The 16,085-nt window shown below is 43.0% G+C and overlaps 1 protein-coding gene across 5 annotated transcripts in view; it reads right to left on the reverse strand.

Moving 5' to 3' along the window:
- The window catches only part of LOC307017877 (zinc finger protein 521-like), an 88,152-nt gene that overhangs the window by 68,625 nt on the left and 3,442 nt on the right, over window positions 1-16,085 (reverse strand). For 4 of the 5 annotated variants that reach the window (XM_079647770.1, XM_079647768.1, XM_079647772.1 and 1 more), the window contains exons 2-3: window positions 11,901-11,957; window positions 5,062-5,262 (exon numbers count right to left, since the gene is read on the reverse strand). In XM_079647770.1, the coding sequence (XP_079503896.1) occupies window positions 5,062-5,262; window positions 11,901-11,957 (258 nt within the window). The remainder of the gene's footprint in view (window positions 1-5,061; window positions 5,263-11,900; window positions 11,958-16,085) is intronic. The other variant, XM_079647769.1, reaches the window with a different exon arrangement.

A 16,085-nucleotide genomic window follows, 5' to 3' on the forward strand; every position in this document is an offset into this window, starting at 1 on the left:
GCCGAGACAACTGCTCCACGCCAGGTCTTTGTCACTCGACTGAAGTCAGTAGTTTCAAAGGGATGCTACATAGTGTTGGGGGAAAATAACAACAATGTTGTTGATTTCGTTTTTCGCCCAGTCCTTGTAGTTGCAGGTGAGAACATGAGAGTATCTCTGTTTTGTCCATGTCACCCCTGCTATTGTGGCTACCTACTTAAGAAAGAGGTCGACTGGATGAAGTCACAGCATGTGTTTACCCTCTTGGGCGATGAATTATGTGTTGTCTAAGATACAAAGTGCAAGCACGCAGGTGCTGTGAGAGAGTGTGCACATGTGCCCGATATCATGTGTCTGTGTGTTTGCGGATGACTGATAGAGCAAGCAAGTACATGAGAGACGGAGTGTCTTAAAACTGGTTAATAACGAAAATTAAGGAGATGTAGTGTTGGCCAACATCAACTCTGCCATTAACACACAAACACAAGCAAACACACGGGCCCCTCTATTCTTATTTTTGATTGTATTTCTGCATAAAATGCAGTCCTCGTCTGACAAAGACCAATAAATACTTTATACAGTGCATAATGTGTGCGGTGTGAGCACAAGGGAGAGAGAAAGAGGGCGTCCTCACGAGGGCATATGCTTTGAATTCCTAATGACACTCCTGTTAACGTTACTGGCACTGTCACACAGAGAGAAAACGCACAGGGATGATACGCCGTGGAGTCAAACATCTACTTTAATACTCCCTTTCTTTCTCTGCTTCTCTTCCCGTCTCTACCTATTGCTCTCTTTCCCATAGACACTCACATACAACATGCCCCCCACACATACACATACACACAGGAAAGACTGAAGTCCAATTCTGAGAGCTCACTCTAGCATGAGGTCTCTTTTCAGTGGCTGCGTTGTGCCAGAAGTAGCTATTCTCCCCTGACCGCCTCTCCTCCTTTCAAAGCCTTGTAATCAGTGTGCTGCTCTTTGTACCAGGATGTCGCAAGACGCCCCGGCAAAAACACAGCAGAATTTCTGATGAACAGCAGTGGCTCAGAGTTCGGCTAATCAGGTCTTGCTCATGTCGCTTTCCTCTTATGTGAGCCCTTTTGAAGCGAATAAAGTCTTTGCAGTTTGGCACGTTCTTCTTGGCAGCCACAAAGCAGCTGTTGGATCAATACACAAAGTTAGATGAAAAAACCCTGTACAACCAATAGGAGCCCGTTGGAAACAGTTAGTAGAAAACATGGACTGCCAGGAGCCTGTTCATAGTTGAGGGTATGACTGAATGTTTCCATGCTGCTGACCCAACGACTTGATGCAAATTAATTCCTACACTTCAAACAAACATGCTGTGGTTTGGAATGGAAAGGGGAAACATATCAGTGGCTTTAAAGAAATTGTCTGGTTCCCAATCGCAGACAAATACTTCATATTAGAAATGTCTCTAAACTATTTCTATCATATTACCAACCTCTTCATTGCGGGGGGGGGGGGGTCTTATTGTTTTTCACAGATATTAATATTTCATTTGTATTTTTCTCATAAATCTGAAATGTATTTTATTGAAGCCGAGTGCATTTTGCTATGTCTACAGGGAAGAAGAAGGGGGAAATCTACATAATATAAATCCATATATGGCCCAGTTATCGCTCCCTCTTTTTCAGTTGCACCCTCTCTGATTGATTCCTTTATCTGAGGGAAGCAGAAGACATGCTCTGTTTGCTCGCACAGTGGCCGGCAGGAAAACAGAGAAAGACACTTATTAAAAAGGTCATCTCACAGAGGGTTAAAATAGCAGGGCACGGAGCTCTCCGGGGGGAGCAGCCATGCCCCTCCTCTAGTGAAGGACACAAGAAAAAAAGGTGTTGCTCAAGGGAGCCGGACCCGTAATGAAAGAATGGCCACCAGGCTGACAGCCCATGTGTGCACTGGCCTATTCAAATACCTTCAGAGACACAGAATTGGAAAACAGACTGTGAAAGGCTTTGTGAAAATGCAATCTTTTGAAATAAACTCTCGGCTAGGTGTGTTATTTGTTTACAGTGTGGGCCAGCTAGTAAACACAAGTTAAAATGAGCTGAGGAGCAAGGTTGGCGAGTAATTCTGAGGGCATGTTTCCTTGCCTGCTATTGCAATCTCATCTCAAGCAGATGAACGCGTCTTGTGCCAACTGAGAACAAAAGTCAAACTGTAGACACCGTTTCTCTTTCTCCATGAACGATCAGTAACAACAACACGAGGGTGCACAGACATTACAGTGAGATAGTGAGACAAAGCATTCGTGAAGTGTTTTTTGGAAAGGCCTATGGAATAGCAGTGCCTCCAGCCTCCTGTCTCCTCCCCAGGGCAGCCTAAAGCCCTGTCGGCAGGATGCTGATCCCCACACGGAAACCTGATCCCAGCCATCCTGGAGCCGGAGGGGGGACGGGGGAGTGCTCTCCCCCCGTGGAGCCCCTCCACTTCTGCTCCAGAGTTAAAGGGGTGCTCTGGGGGAACATTCCTCTAGCCCTGCCCCAGCCAGCCTCCACTCTCAACTCTCTAGAGGAGCATTCTTCCAGCCCTGCCCTAGCCTTCACTGGGATCTCCTGGGGAGCATTCCTGAAGCCCTGCCCCAGCCCAAGACGGGCTCTCTGGGGACGCATTCCTGCAGCACTCTCTCTTTCTCTCTCCCCATCTCCCTCGCTCCCTTTCTCAGACTCTCGCCTTCCTCCGCAGTCCAGCATTAGCGCGATCAATAGCACCGATCGCATCAGGGACACGAGGCAATCCATACCCATGCGCTCCCTTAGCGCACTGCAGTGGTCACGACTTAAGTGCATGGAAAGGTGTTATACCTCTGCCAGACGGGGGGAGACAATGGCGGCCATTGATCGCAGTGACATGCAACATCTTTCTCTTTTCTCTCTGTCCATCGGGCGTGGTCGACATGCAGCTAGAATCTGTTTAGACTTTCTGTGGTGACATTTGCGTTTTACAGTAGACGCAATGAGGCCCAGAATAAACATGTGAAGCAGTGCGTTTATATGGCCATGTCTGGGTCTGGTAATACAGTATATAAATGCTTTTGGGATATCGGCTGGGGGGAAAAGAGCTGAATTCTGACAAGAAACACGTCCATGTGAATTGGTTTCAGTCAAGCTCTGCAATTTGTTTACCAAAAATAAAACATTTGAAATTGTAGAAATGCAGGGTTTAGCAGGTGCTGGTGGTTGATTAGAAACTGGTTCTAATAAAGGATCCATCTGTGAGCAGAGAATTGATGTAAGGCAGATTAATTGGTCATGGATGTCTACATAATGCCACATAGGAAATCTCCTCCCATATTCCAGAGAATACACAAACACACACACTCACACATTCAAAGTACTTAGTATGCCATCTAGAAGTTTCTTTTCTCTCACTGTGTTTGAATACTAATAGTGTTTCTGCGCAATCACAATACCCTAATGGCAATTAGATTCTTTTGTTTAGTTTCCACGGGGGCTCTTATCCAAACTGTGTTTTTTTCATCATTGAGCAATTAAGAGTTATTTGTCCGTAAGATTGACATTTATAAAAGCCAGGCTTAATTATTGAAAACATATGGCTGAGTCAGTCATGACCACATTACAGCGGTGCTGAACATAAAGAAGTTATCCCGAATCAAACACTCAACAGGTTGTCTTTAAAAATAAATATAATGTTAAGCACTGTTAGATCACCCTAAAAGTAAAATAATAGCCTTTGTGTTTTTATTTCTTCCCAAACAGACTGTCCACATTTTTGTGCTGGCTTGATGGAATTAGGTGTTACATTTTAAAAAAAAAAGGGTGACAGAAGGTGCTGCACTTAGTTTTGTTCAGACCAATGAATGCTTTTTTTGGATGACAGTAATGTGAAAGTGAACATTGCAATGATTTTCACACCTTGTGTAGACTGAGCGTCACTTTGAATTTGCACACACATGAGCAAACCGGAGGAACACATACATGTTAACAAGCATGCATGCACATACAGTCTCTTTTACAATGGGCATGCAGGCATTACTGCTTAAATGAACACCAAGACGGACAGAGTTCTGATTTGCACACTTATATACACACAGACAAACAAACATAGGACTTTGTTCCTAGGATTGTCTTACAGTTAATGGAAACTCTTTGTAAAACTCCTGGGATATCTACCCTATTATTTGTGGCTTGCTGATTGTGGGTTGTAAAATATGAAGCTGGGCTTGAATGTAAACAGAAAAGAGACTTGCCTAGATTTCCCATAACCAATGTTTAGGATTTGCTTTGAATAGCTTCTGTACTACATCAGAAACAGGATCGTTACATCGTAGCCTGTTCATATTCTGTTTCTAAACAACATAGTAAGTTATATGCCCACGTGCAACATTTGGAAATGTGTGTCAGGTGGTGTTTCCGAATGCGGGCCCATGAGGACGTGCAAAGGAGGACAGCAAGTCCAGGAGAAGCACATGGAAACCTTCAGTTCACATCATTAGTTCCGTCTGCCACCTTGTCATGATATTTATAGCACTATTCATCCATCAACAGTTCAATGACACAGTCTGCCAATGGCATCCTTCTCTTTCAGTCCCACTAGGTAATACTACTGCAGCTAGCTAACATTGGGACCAGTGAGGGACTTTCCTGGAGCGAGGATCTGTTTCCAGTTGGTGGTCTGGTTACTGTGGGACCTCGTAGCCACAAGTTACACTCGAGTGAAATGTTAGAATTAGTATAGCGCTTTGTAAAATGTTAAACTGAAACAGGCAAGGACAAAATGCACAAACTATAAATACACACACGGTAGCCTACAGTGATGTATTATAAGGACACATGGAGGCACGTCACGCCTGTAGATATTGATGTACATCACGTATAAATACTGTTCTATGTGTGTGAGGCCTGCATGTGTGTCTGTGATGCTGGAAATCTACCAAGGAAGCTGGTAGTCTGGTGTTGTGCTCCCCTTGGTGCAGTGTACTAACACATAGTGTGGCATATTTTCTGGTGAAGGCATAGAGTGAGAGTGGGAGTGGGAGAAGAGCTGAGTGGCAGAGTGGAGGGGAGGCTCGGTGGGCTGAACGTTGTTTACCTGTCAGCTGGCATTGATTAATCTTGTGTTCGGTGAGATCGCTCAGCGACTCGAACACCTGCCGGCAGCTGTCGCAGCTGTGCAGCGCGGGCTCCTCGTCGTCCTCCTCTCCCTCTTCTCCTTCCTCTGGAGAGAGCAACCTCTTCCTCAGACGCCCGGTCTCACCATCCTCCGCCGCCCTCTCGAGGGCGCACTCTGGATCTGCCGAGACACAGGAAATGAGAGCACCACACAGTCAGAGGGGTGACCCACACAGTGAGGTACTACAGCTTCCTCTGGGTGACAATAAAATTGATTTCTAGACTCTGGATTTAATAAAAACAATAATAAAAGCTGTAATAAAAATGCAGGTTCAATTTGGGCTGCTGTAACTCAACCACTCATACCATAACAGAAGTGTTGGGCAGGTGAGGGTGAGATATACACACACACACACACACACACACACACACACACACACACACACACACACACACACACACACACACACACACACACACACACACACACACACACACACACACACACACACACACACACACACACACACACACACACACACACACACACACACACACACACACACACACACACACACACACGATGCTCACACACACAGTAATCCAATCCACACATGCACACACACACCTTTGTTATTAGAAATGGTTTTACGTTGTGTTTGCCCTGCTTCACCCAAGCAAAACTTCAGTATATGAAACTAGACTGATGGGAATATGTGTAGTTAATAAATCCTGGATTGCAGTTTTGGCTCGACCAAAGAAATATGAAATCCTGCCAGTGAGTGCTGAATTGCATCAGTCAGCGTCTATCAAAGGAGACGGACCTTGCCATATTATCCAGACATCTAGCCCAGAACAGTGGATGTATGGAGCGTAGCACAGTAAGACACACGAAAATGAGATTGGTGTGTGTTAGGCTGCCGTCACGACACACTTCCCTAAATTATTCAGCCTTGCTTGCAGGCAGCCGCGGGTCGCACACATCAATATTCTTCAATCCATCTGCAGTTTTGTCTCTTGTTGGCTTTGTGCTGCAGCAGTGCCAGGGGTGGGCGACTGAACCAGGACTAGGAATCATCTTTCAAGATAATCTGAAGTTCTTCACATGATGCTTAAATATTCGGACAACAAATCAAACCTTGCATTGTTCACTCACAGCACACCATTGACATCTTCACTCAGAAGCATGGTAAACGTGGCTTGCAACAGCATCTTAGAAATAAGCAGCATGGCCTGCAGCCCTCTTTCTCCCCTGCTGTGACCATTACACTTCACAATAAGACTGATTAAAAAGCCATACTTACAATCAAACAATCATGTCACCCTGGTTTAGGCTTTGTGGGGGAGAAAAGCCTGTGCACTTTCCTGGCAGCCATTTTAAGCCCCACTGATGCAAGTGTTCCTCAGCTCGTCCTGAAACTCCGGAGGGGAATGGTAACAGGAAGCTTGTTTTTTTTTCGCCTGGCACACAGTTAACAGTGCTTTAGGAAAAAGGTGTGTGTGGCACCGATGCGCGCAGGTGTGCGTATAAACTGGGTGTCTATACAAAGGGGCGGCCATTTTAAGTCTTCCTTCAGTAGGGTGCTCTTAAACTGTGAAATTCCTTGAGGAAAGATGTTCCAGAACTCATCAAGGCCACCCAGGATTTTTTATTTTCCCCACTTGCGCCAAGTATTGATGTAACATCACACCCTCCATTGTCCTTCCCTCTTGGCGACTGAGGCTCTCGGAACATGCCCTCTAAAAATATCTGCACTGTGGTCCCCAGTGGGATCATGCAGAACAGAACAGAAGGTGTTTCAAGAAAATGAAAATCCCAACCCAATCCTCACAGATGCAGGCCTTTCCTGCTCTGGGGGGGAAACACTTCTGTCTGAGGCCAAAAGCCACACAATATAAACTAATGATGATTCATCCACAGACACAGAATTCACAATATGCACGTTTTTTTGCAGGTTGCCTGTAGAGGATGTTAAGACTTTGATATTTTTTTTCCCAATGGCCTTTATGAATCATTCATTTCTCTAATATTACAGCTCAGACCTGTCAGGATAACTAACTGATGGCTACATTTAAGCATTTAATGTTTTTGTCTGCAATAAAATATGCATTTACCAGTGCAGAATGCAGAAGCATTGTAATCTGTTATATTAGGTATTTTCAAATGTTTTCAGAGAAATTAAATTCAACCAAAAATAAACGTTCTCACTTGTCTCTTAATTCATCTGACAAGTTTCCGCTGCAATTTACTGTACACTAAATTCAAGCCGGGTCAGGGCTCCCTCCGAGCCCAGTGACCTCCTGTGCACCACAGTGATGCAGCGCTGGAAGTGTAAACTACTAGATGTTTGGGAGGGTTGAGGCAGAATAAGCATGGAGTGGGGGCTTGACACAGCAAGGTCACGTCCAACCCTGGGATTAAAGAGCCACGTCAATACTGAGGTTCCTGCGCCTCTGGGCCTCATACAGTAATCCATCAGATCAGGACATCCTCTTCTACCAGTCTCTACAGGCTGGACAGCAGATCAATACCAGCATGCTCGGAATGGCTGACAATCACATATGGAATATGGGGGAAAGATGTGTGGCATCTTGAGATTTTTTTATCATGCCTGACGTCCTTGTTAATTTTCTTAAAATCAGCTTGACAATATCGGTATGGCAGGTAAAGACAAGAGGGACCGCTGATCCATATTCTGATAAGGTCAGCTCGAAGTGAGATGATCGTAGCTCAGACTGAGAAATTATTCATAAGGGGAATAGGATGATGATGATGATCTGACTGAAAGGACACATTTTTAATCTTTATGGTACTAAAACTGCATTAGTTTTGAACTAATAAAATGTGGATATCTGAAGGGTGATTGACATCTTTATAGCCAAGTAATATCTGTCCGAGACCAAGTCCATCCATCATACACACACAGTGCAGTGACATTTATCATGCCACAACTTTCATCTTAGGAGTTGAAGAGTCCCCTGGACCCCCCACCCTTATATTATTGAATATTTCTGCTCTTAAATATTTATAACCTTTTAATTGATATTCTCCTCTCAGCTCCCTCAGCCCCACCAGGGACCCGTGGTCCCTACCAGGGAAGCTACTTGTCCCCCCACTGTCTGGCCCACACACTGAGATAGGAGGAGACACTTGACCACAGGGAGAGGAGGAAGAGCATGGACGTAAAGGAATATTCAAAGAAAGAAAGTGGGAAAATTAAGGGGTAAAGCGCAAAGTCTGGCCATGCAGCAAAGCCAGAATTTAATAGAATAATGACCTTTGCAGTTAACGCTTACCATTAACCCGCTTTAACATTGCTGGAGGTTGTATGTCAAACATTAAGCTTGAAAATAAAATATTGATTTTCTAGGGGGCAAAGTGGTTGTTGGGTACTGAGATATTTGTTTTTGAATGCACCATGTGATGGGTGTCATGTGTTTTAAGCTGAAATGTATTACCATCTAACCCCATAGTCAACCCAAAAACCTTTTGGTCGGGCTTGAAAGCACTGAGGGCGAAGTTCTCACTTGCCTGTAGAAACAAACTGCCTGAGTCTTTCGCTTGTGCAAAGAAAGACCTTGGTGTCAAAAACATCATTACCAACTCACCATCTCCTCATTTCTCCATCATTTCCCAGAGATCCTTATTCTAAGAAGCCCCCCTCCCCGGCAACCCAGCCTACAACCACCCACCCCCAAGTTCGAATTAAGAATTTATTTTAACCAGCAAGCAGCTTCTGTCGACACATGTTGGCGGGCCTGATCAAAGGTGAGTACGCTCTTTTATCAGAGTGAGGGAGGCTGTCAGAAATAGGAGGACATTAAGATTGAATAACCTTCACACGGTTGCCGGCACCTCATTATTTAAAAATCTAAAACTTCTGCAGAGCACCCGCCATATATAGGTCACACTACATTCTAATGCCACATGTGCCTCCGAGTGTATCCTCCTCTGTGTGGATGGGATTTGGGGCTCTCCACTTAGACCGTCACATCCACTGATCCCCCATCATTAAAGATTGTCATGATCTGACAACGTGGCTGTGCACTTGACACTTGCCAGATTGTTAACAATCCTCGTGAATTTGCATTGGGGGAGTCTGTGTTCATATGGTCGGTGTTATCTGATTCATGTCCCCCTGATTCCTATTAGGAAATAATTGCTGTTTAGTATTAGGGTGCATTGAAAGTAGTTTAGTAGAAGTATTAGTCATAAGTCATTTCAGTCATTACAAGCTCAAAGTGATGACAAATGTTTCACACCATGTTGTATGCATTATAATAATGAATATGTTATAATGCATGCTGAGATAAAAAATAAGAGCAGCACAGAGAAAGGAAAGGTGCTACACAATTACAGGTGGAGGAACAAACAATGACAACACGGAGAGCTCAACTTGAACGAAACAACACATATAATCACAGGAACGCAGTCAGTATCATCCAACATTAAAATGTCTACACCAAAAAGAGATATGAGCATGCAAAGGAGAATGGGAATCAAAGCGGTTGAATGAGAAACAACATTTGAACATACCAAATGTTCTCCTTCTATTTCTATGTCTCACTCGCGCTCTCACAGGGAGTGATAATATTGAACGGAGCGCCTTGCTATGCCATTAGTGCAGTAAAACATCAAAGGAAATGAATAATAGAGAATATGATTTTCTGAAGTGGAGGAGTGAAAGAGTCCTTTCCTCTTCCGGCTGTAGTGAGCCCTGCAGTACATTGATCTGCGGGCAGCCTCAGCCAGAGCCGGGCACGGCACCACTGCTATACACTACCCTACACTACGGCACCTTGCCACCCAGACGCTCCTTCAGATCTCTCGAACACTTCTATTTGCCTCAGTCCACTCCACTTTGACAGAGCTGACACCCTCGACCAAAAAAAGAAAACAGCCTCAATCTGACATAGCCGTGAGCAAAAAAGAAAGGGATGTATATATAAGAGAGAAGAAAAAGCACGGAGCATGTGGTTATAATTACACACAAGCAGCGCAGTGGTAAAGCCAAGCTGCAGATCTTAAGCCTGCTCGACACACTCTGGGTAAAAAAGCGCACTGCCTCATTAAATCTCAGATATCACACTGTTCCTGCCCCTCTATACTATGCATAATACTGTCTATCTTTTAGAGGGCCTCTTTTGTTAGTATTTCTCCTTTGCCTTTGCTACATATCAAACATGAATGAGAAACAGGATGCTGGGCCTGCAGAACACTTGCAGAGTCACAGAAGAGCACAACTGGGGGTCTACTTATGTGGCTGATCTTGACACCATGTCTGATTAAGCCCTCGGCTTGTCAGGAGTCTAATGGCTGTTGTGGCCATGTCCGTCAAATGCATGAAAAGCAGGTAAGCTGTTCCGCTGCCTCTCAATTTGACATTAAAAGGGTCTTGTTTGGGTAGTGGTTTGACTAGGAGGAGGAATTACTACTAGTTACGATTAGGAAAGTTGGAGGAGAATGATTGGAAAAAAGCAAGAGAAATCTCCCAGCATCTTAAGAGTGTACAGGCCACAAACAACACTTTTCACATTGACCATTCGACAAGCTGCATCCTGAGCGGGGGTTAAAAAATAAATCAGTCAGACGAAGTCAAATGAGGAAAGTGAGAAATTAATTTGTGCGCCCTCCTGATTTCTCCACAGGCAGACATCGATCATGTGGCGGCTGTCTCCCCTCACTCTGGAGATAGAGGCGGTGCAGGTATGGGGAGAGGGGAGATTCGTGTGTCTGAGGGGGTCGTTGTAATCAGGCACACTCATTAGCTCTACTTTGGCTCTGGATGACAGGAGGTCTCCGAGGCAAGTCTGCCTTTTATGCCCAGTCCTTCATCCCTTGGGCTGGGGTTAGAGGGGCAAAGGAGACTGTTTCTTTCCACAGAACCACCCACCATTGCCTATCAATACACATTAACTCAACTGCAGATAGATATCTACTTTTTAAAGAGATGAATGAAAATGTTAAAAAAAGAAATTACAGGCATATCGCATCAATTGGCACACCAAAGTGTGCATCGGTAAAACACGAGATGTATAATGGATAGCACCAGAGATCCGAAACTCTAAGAGGCCCGCAATTTAAGAATCTCAAATCCATATTTAAGTGTATGTCTGCAGAGAGTTCACAAACAAATACTGAAAGAATAATGCTGTAGTCATACGAAAAACCCAGACTTATTGTAGTGGTGCATGCTCCTGCATTTTGCACAGGAACACTGCGAAAGCAATGGGTAAATGCTGGACTAATGTGGCAGCCTAGGAATATCCAGGGTCCCCAGCCTGCTGGGCAAAACCATCCATATCGGGTTTAAAATAACCACGCCTGAGACTTAACCTTTACCAGAGACAAATGAAATGAAAATATACAGTGTGGTGCATCAGGAGCAGGCTTCATTCATAGGGGGCTTTCTGCTAGCCTGACCTGAATTACCGCTCCATTCCTGGAGGGCCACTGTGAATGGCACGCGTGGAGACAGGACACATTCATCTGGGTAGCTCTATTCTACATCATACAGACGGTTGGGAAACAAAGAGTCTAAAAAAAAAGGCAGAACACAGGGACAGCTTTAAGCACACCTGCATGTATGCATGCATGCAAACACACAAACAAAGAAGAGCTGCACCACTGTGCCCTTCGCGTAAACAAACACATGCAACCATGCCGTTTACAGTATGAAAACCTCAAAAACAGGAAATGCATCGTTTGTTTCATTCTAAACCCAACGGAAAATGTGCAGACAGACAGACACGCACACAGATCTAGAAACATGATCCACTTTCCAGCCGAAAATGATGAAATATGAAATGGAGCATTACCGCTTGGAATGGCAGTCTGCCCAGGACTTTGCTGGTCCTCTGTCACATTGTCTTCTACTGCCAGAAAAAGAGAAGGGGGAGAAAAAGAAGGAAAGAAACAGTTAACTGTGAAAAACAAGTTAGACACATTGAGATTTCCTTCTTTTTTATTATTTACGGTTGAGATTTTCTGTATGGAAAATCCAAGAGATTTCAACAGCTTTCGACAGCTCAACCTGTGGTTTGGGAATCCACACAAGCCTTTCATATGTATGAGGTTTGGCAACAAGGCAAACAGCCACCCACGTAAATAACATATTGGACTGGGTAATGACGTGATGAATTATGAACGTCTCCCATGAAACGTCCTCCCAACATCAACAGTGACCAAGGAAAAACACCTTGATGACTGCATGTGTAAGAATGTTGTTTAGTCTGCCTAGGTTGGATTAATTAGGTGGGTATCAAAAACACGATTTGTAGATTCCAATATAAATATGGACCTTCTTAAAGATGACTGTGATCCAATCTTAATACCAAAAAAATACATAAATTTGAGAAATATATATATATTCATATTACGTGTTGTAATAACCAAAGTGACTGCAAAGTGCTTTTTCTCCTTAACGGATGGCTGACAAAATAGTGACAGCCTGATCGGCACTGAAATCCGCTCATTAGGCGCATGGCAACTAAACCACTTTTGACTTTTTGACAACAGCATGGCCTTGAAAAACAAGACTTCTGTTTAGTAAAAGGAAAGAACCTTTTACATTGGAGTCTTTTTGGAAATGTTGAGAGTTCCTTGTGGCATGTCAAGTACGAGAAATGAAATGGATTTTAACAGCGGGAAGAGAACAAAAGAGTCTCCCACCTGTTCCATGTAAAATGAGGGTCTCACTGAGGACTTCTTACGCCTCTGCGTTCCACCCCTGCAGTTGAAATGCATTCTCCATTATGTCTTTTCTTTCTAGCCTTTCATTTTCCTGGGCAAAGAGGAAGGGGGAGTCTGACAGGACCTCCCAGTAGGGGAGTGTGGCAGTGACTGCCAAAGCAGAAACTGGCGCACTTTTAAAATCGCACAAAATATCCTGTACTTTGCATAATTAAGGCTGGATCCTATGGTGGCAGAAGCCCCCTCAGGGGAGTAAGAGTCAGTGTCAAGCAGGGTGTCAAACCTCAGTGAAAAATGAAGAGGAAAGTGTTGAGCTGTTTCTTATGAAGATTGAAAACGACGGAGGCACTATGTTTCGATGTCAGGCCTTGTCCAGCCAAAACCAATTTCCAAGGAAATTTGTATGAAAAGCTTTTATTCAAAATAACCATTGTAAATAAACTATTCACTCAATTCATATGAGAATGTCTCCGAATGGAAATATTTCCCTTAGAAACTATTATAATTGATGTACACAAAATATATGCTAAACAAACTTTCATGGGTCTGGCAATTAATTAACAAAATCAATTAAAAAAAGTGATGGAATAGACATAGTCGGACGGCATGGAGTCATATCCCTCGGAGCCACCATAGAGAACTGCATTAGCCAACACAGAATCATTGTCCTTTTTAAAGGAGGCCTTAGTGACTGACGCCCTGAGAGTTTAATGAGTTTCTCCAGCACTGTTGAGCGCCTTGCATCTAGGATCATTTAAATGGGCTAGGGATGGGGGTCCTAATAAATCCCCCATGGTTCCATCAGAGATTGGTGGGGGGAGCTGGAGTTTTTGTTTTGATTACCGTCCCTGTTGGTGAGATGAGGGAGTTCATGCAGAAAATTCTATTTCACAATGCCATAAGAACTTAAACATTACAGCCGTTTGCAATGATTTGTCACCACTGTGAACTTATTAAAAGTTTCGTCGTTTAAAGTAAACAACTTCCATCACAGCGCAAAAAATCCTTTCATTTGCACCCGTCTTCTAGATAATTAATAGCTACCTAGGAGCGATCATAGAGGGTGAGCTGTCAAGTAAGGGCAGACTCCTGTGATGTCTCATACTGGCTGGACATTTGATCAACAATCAGCACAGTGAAAATCAAATAGCTGGACAGTTTTAATTAAAAACAAATCTGAAGCTGCGTGCACTGCTTAATGACAATGACTTCAAGTGAATATAACTCAGTCCACATTGTTGTTAATGCATCACTGCTATCAGTTAATTAATGTTTGACAAGGTACGCTATATCACTCAGTCAGTGACAAACTGTAATCACGCTGCTAGGTTTTGTTGATACAATACCAAACACACATGGGAGCATTTCAGCACTGCTCCTTTGATTTTCAAAACGCGGAGCAGCAAAGACATAATCCCACAACAAGTGGCAGAGCATTAAAAAGGCCACTAATTAACACACTGGCCACACACAAACCTAAACGTAGAGTAACCGTCATTATTTAGAGATTGACAATCCCCAAGACAGGACATTTCCTTTTTAGGGATGAATTCATTTTCTACAGATAAGGGAGCAAAAGAAAACAAGACGCGAGTAAAAAAACTAAATAATATGAAATTACGAAAAACAAAAACAGATTGATCTCCACAAGCACAGCCAGTGATACATCACACCTGCATACGACTAATGATTTAATAGACATGAATAAGCAAAACATGACAAACTCTCAGCAGCTTGGACCTTTCCTAATCCATCAAATGAATTCCTGCTGTGTAGGAGAATGGAGTGAAGAGCGTGTATATGTACGTGCGTGTACAATTACTGTACATTCTTGGGGTTTTATTTGTGGATCGCTACGTGATTCTGCGTGCGTGCACACATGTGTGTGTGTGTGAGTATTTCGCAGCACTTTTCCGACATAAAAAAAAAAGCCCTGAGTGTGTTCCTGGATATGCTTGACTCATCTGCTTGGTTACAGCCAGCTTGGACGATACAGTGCCGAACACAATGGCTGTGTAATCCGCCCTGACTGACCGAGAAGGAGACGCTCGCCACAGGGACTACAACTCAATTTAGCTCAGGTCAAGAGGTCAACCCTCCTCAATTAGGGCCGGGAAGGGAGGGAGGAGGACACACACTGCACATGAATAACTTTCTTAATGAGCATTATTTGAACTGGTGATTAGTGTCATAAATAATTTGCAATAAAAGGGGGCATGTTAATCACGTTGCATAATATTATTCATGCTACAAATATAGCCTTGTACTATAAGCAAATCATAAGAGCAAAGAAATGAACTAGTAGCAATCAAGAAATTGTCATGAATCAATAATCTCATTATGCGATTATTGCAAATATAGCTTCCAAAAATTATGAATGCTATTCATACAGGAAAATGGGACAGATTAAATAAGCCTAGCAACATATCATTTTATTTGCAGCAGTGGTGGAAATCAATCATCGTCTCTGAATCAGAACTGTTTCTCCATGTGGCAGACAATCCATGACAACAAGAGAGACACATGCCATGGAGTAAGGAGAGATATCGGCCAGCTCCCGCGACACCCAGTCCAACACACTGAGCGGCATGTCAAGAGCACTGACAGCCGTGCTAATGGGATTTTTCCATGGCTCCATCATAATTTCCTTAATGATAATACTAACCATATTTTTGTGTCACATTAGAAAAGTGTTAATGGGTGTTATGCCACAGATCATTAATTGTGAACAGACTGGAATACTGCAGCTTCCAATAAACTAAGATGACGCAACTGTTAATAGACATTTTAACAGGGGAGAAAAAAATAGAGCTGGATGTAATATGTTCATGCGTTTTAATCGTTCAAATTAACAAGAGGACTTTATTACATTTATCATTAAACAAACTCTTGTGTTTATTTAAAATAAGGAGTCAAATTAGTTTTTGAGTAGTTCTTTGAAAGAAATATTTGCTCTTAAAAGTATCCATCACTTTTTTTTGTTTCACAGGCCTATGCTTAAAAAGAGTTAAGAGAAAGCAGTTGTGTATCTGTGGGCGTAACTTAGACTGTTTATTTTCGACAAGATAAAAACCTTCAAATTATGGGGAAAAATATATATTTATACATTTTATTTTTATCATATTTAAAAAGCTGTTTTATTCACCAGATACGAAAGGGAAAAAAACATCTAATCTATTTATGTATGAGCAGAGGAATTTTAACATAACAGACTATCGGGTTAACTTAATTTTTTTAAAGGCCTTACCCATATTTCATAAATAAACAGAGATTTTTTTATATTTTTAAGTTTATATAAAAATTCCTTTCAA

The sequence above is a fragment of the Notothenia rossii genome, assembly GCF_949606895.1.
Source record: "Notothenia rossii genome assembly, chromosome: 9".
NCBI classification, from domain to species: Eukaryota; Metazoa; Chordata; class Actinopteri; order Perciformes; family Nototheniidae; genus Notothenia; species Notothenia rossii.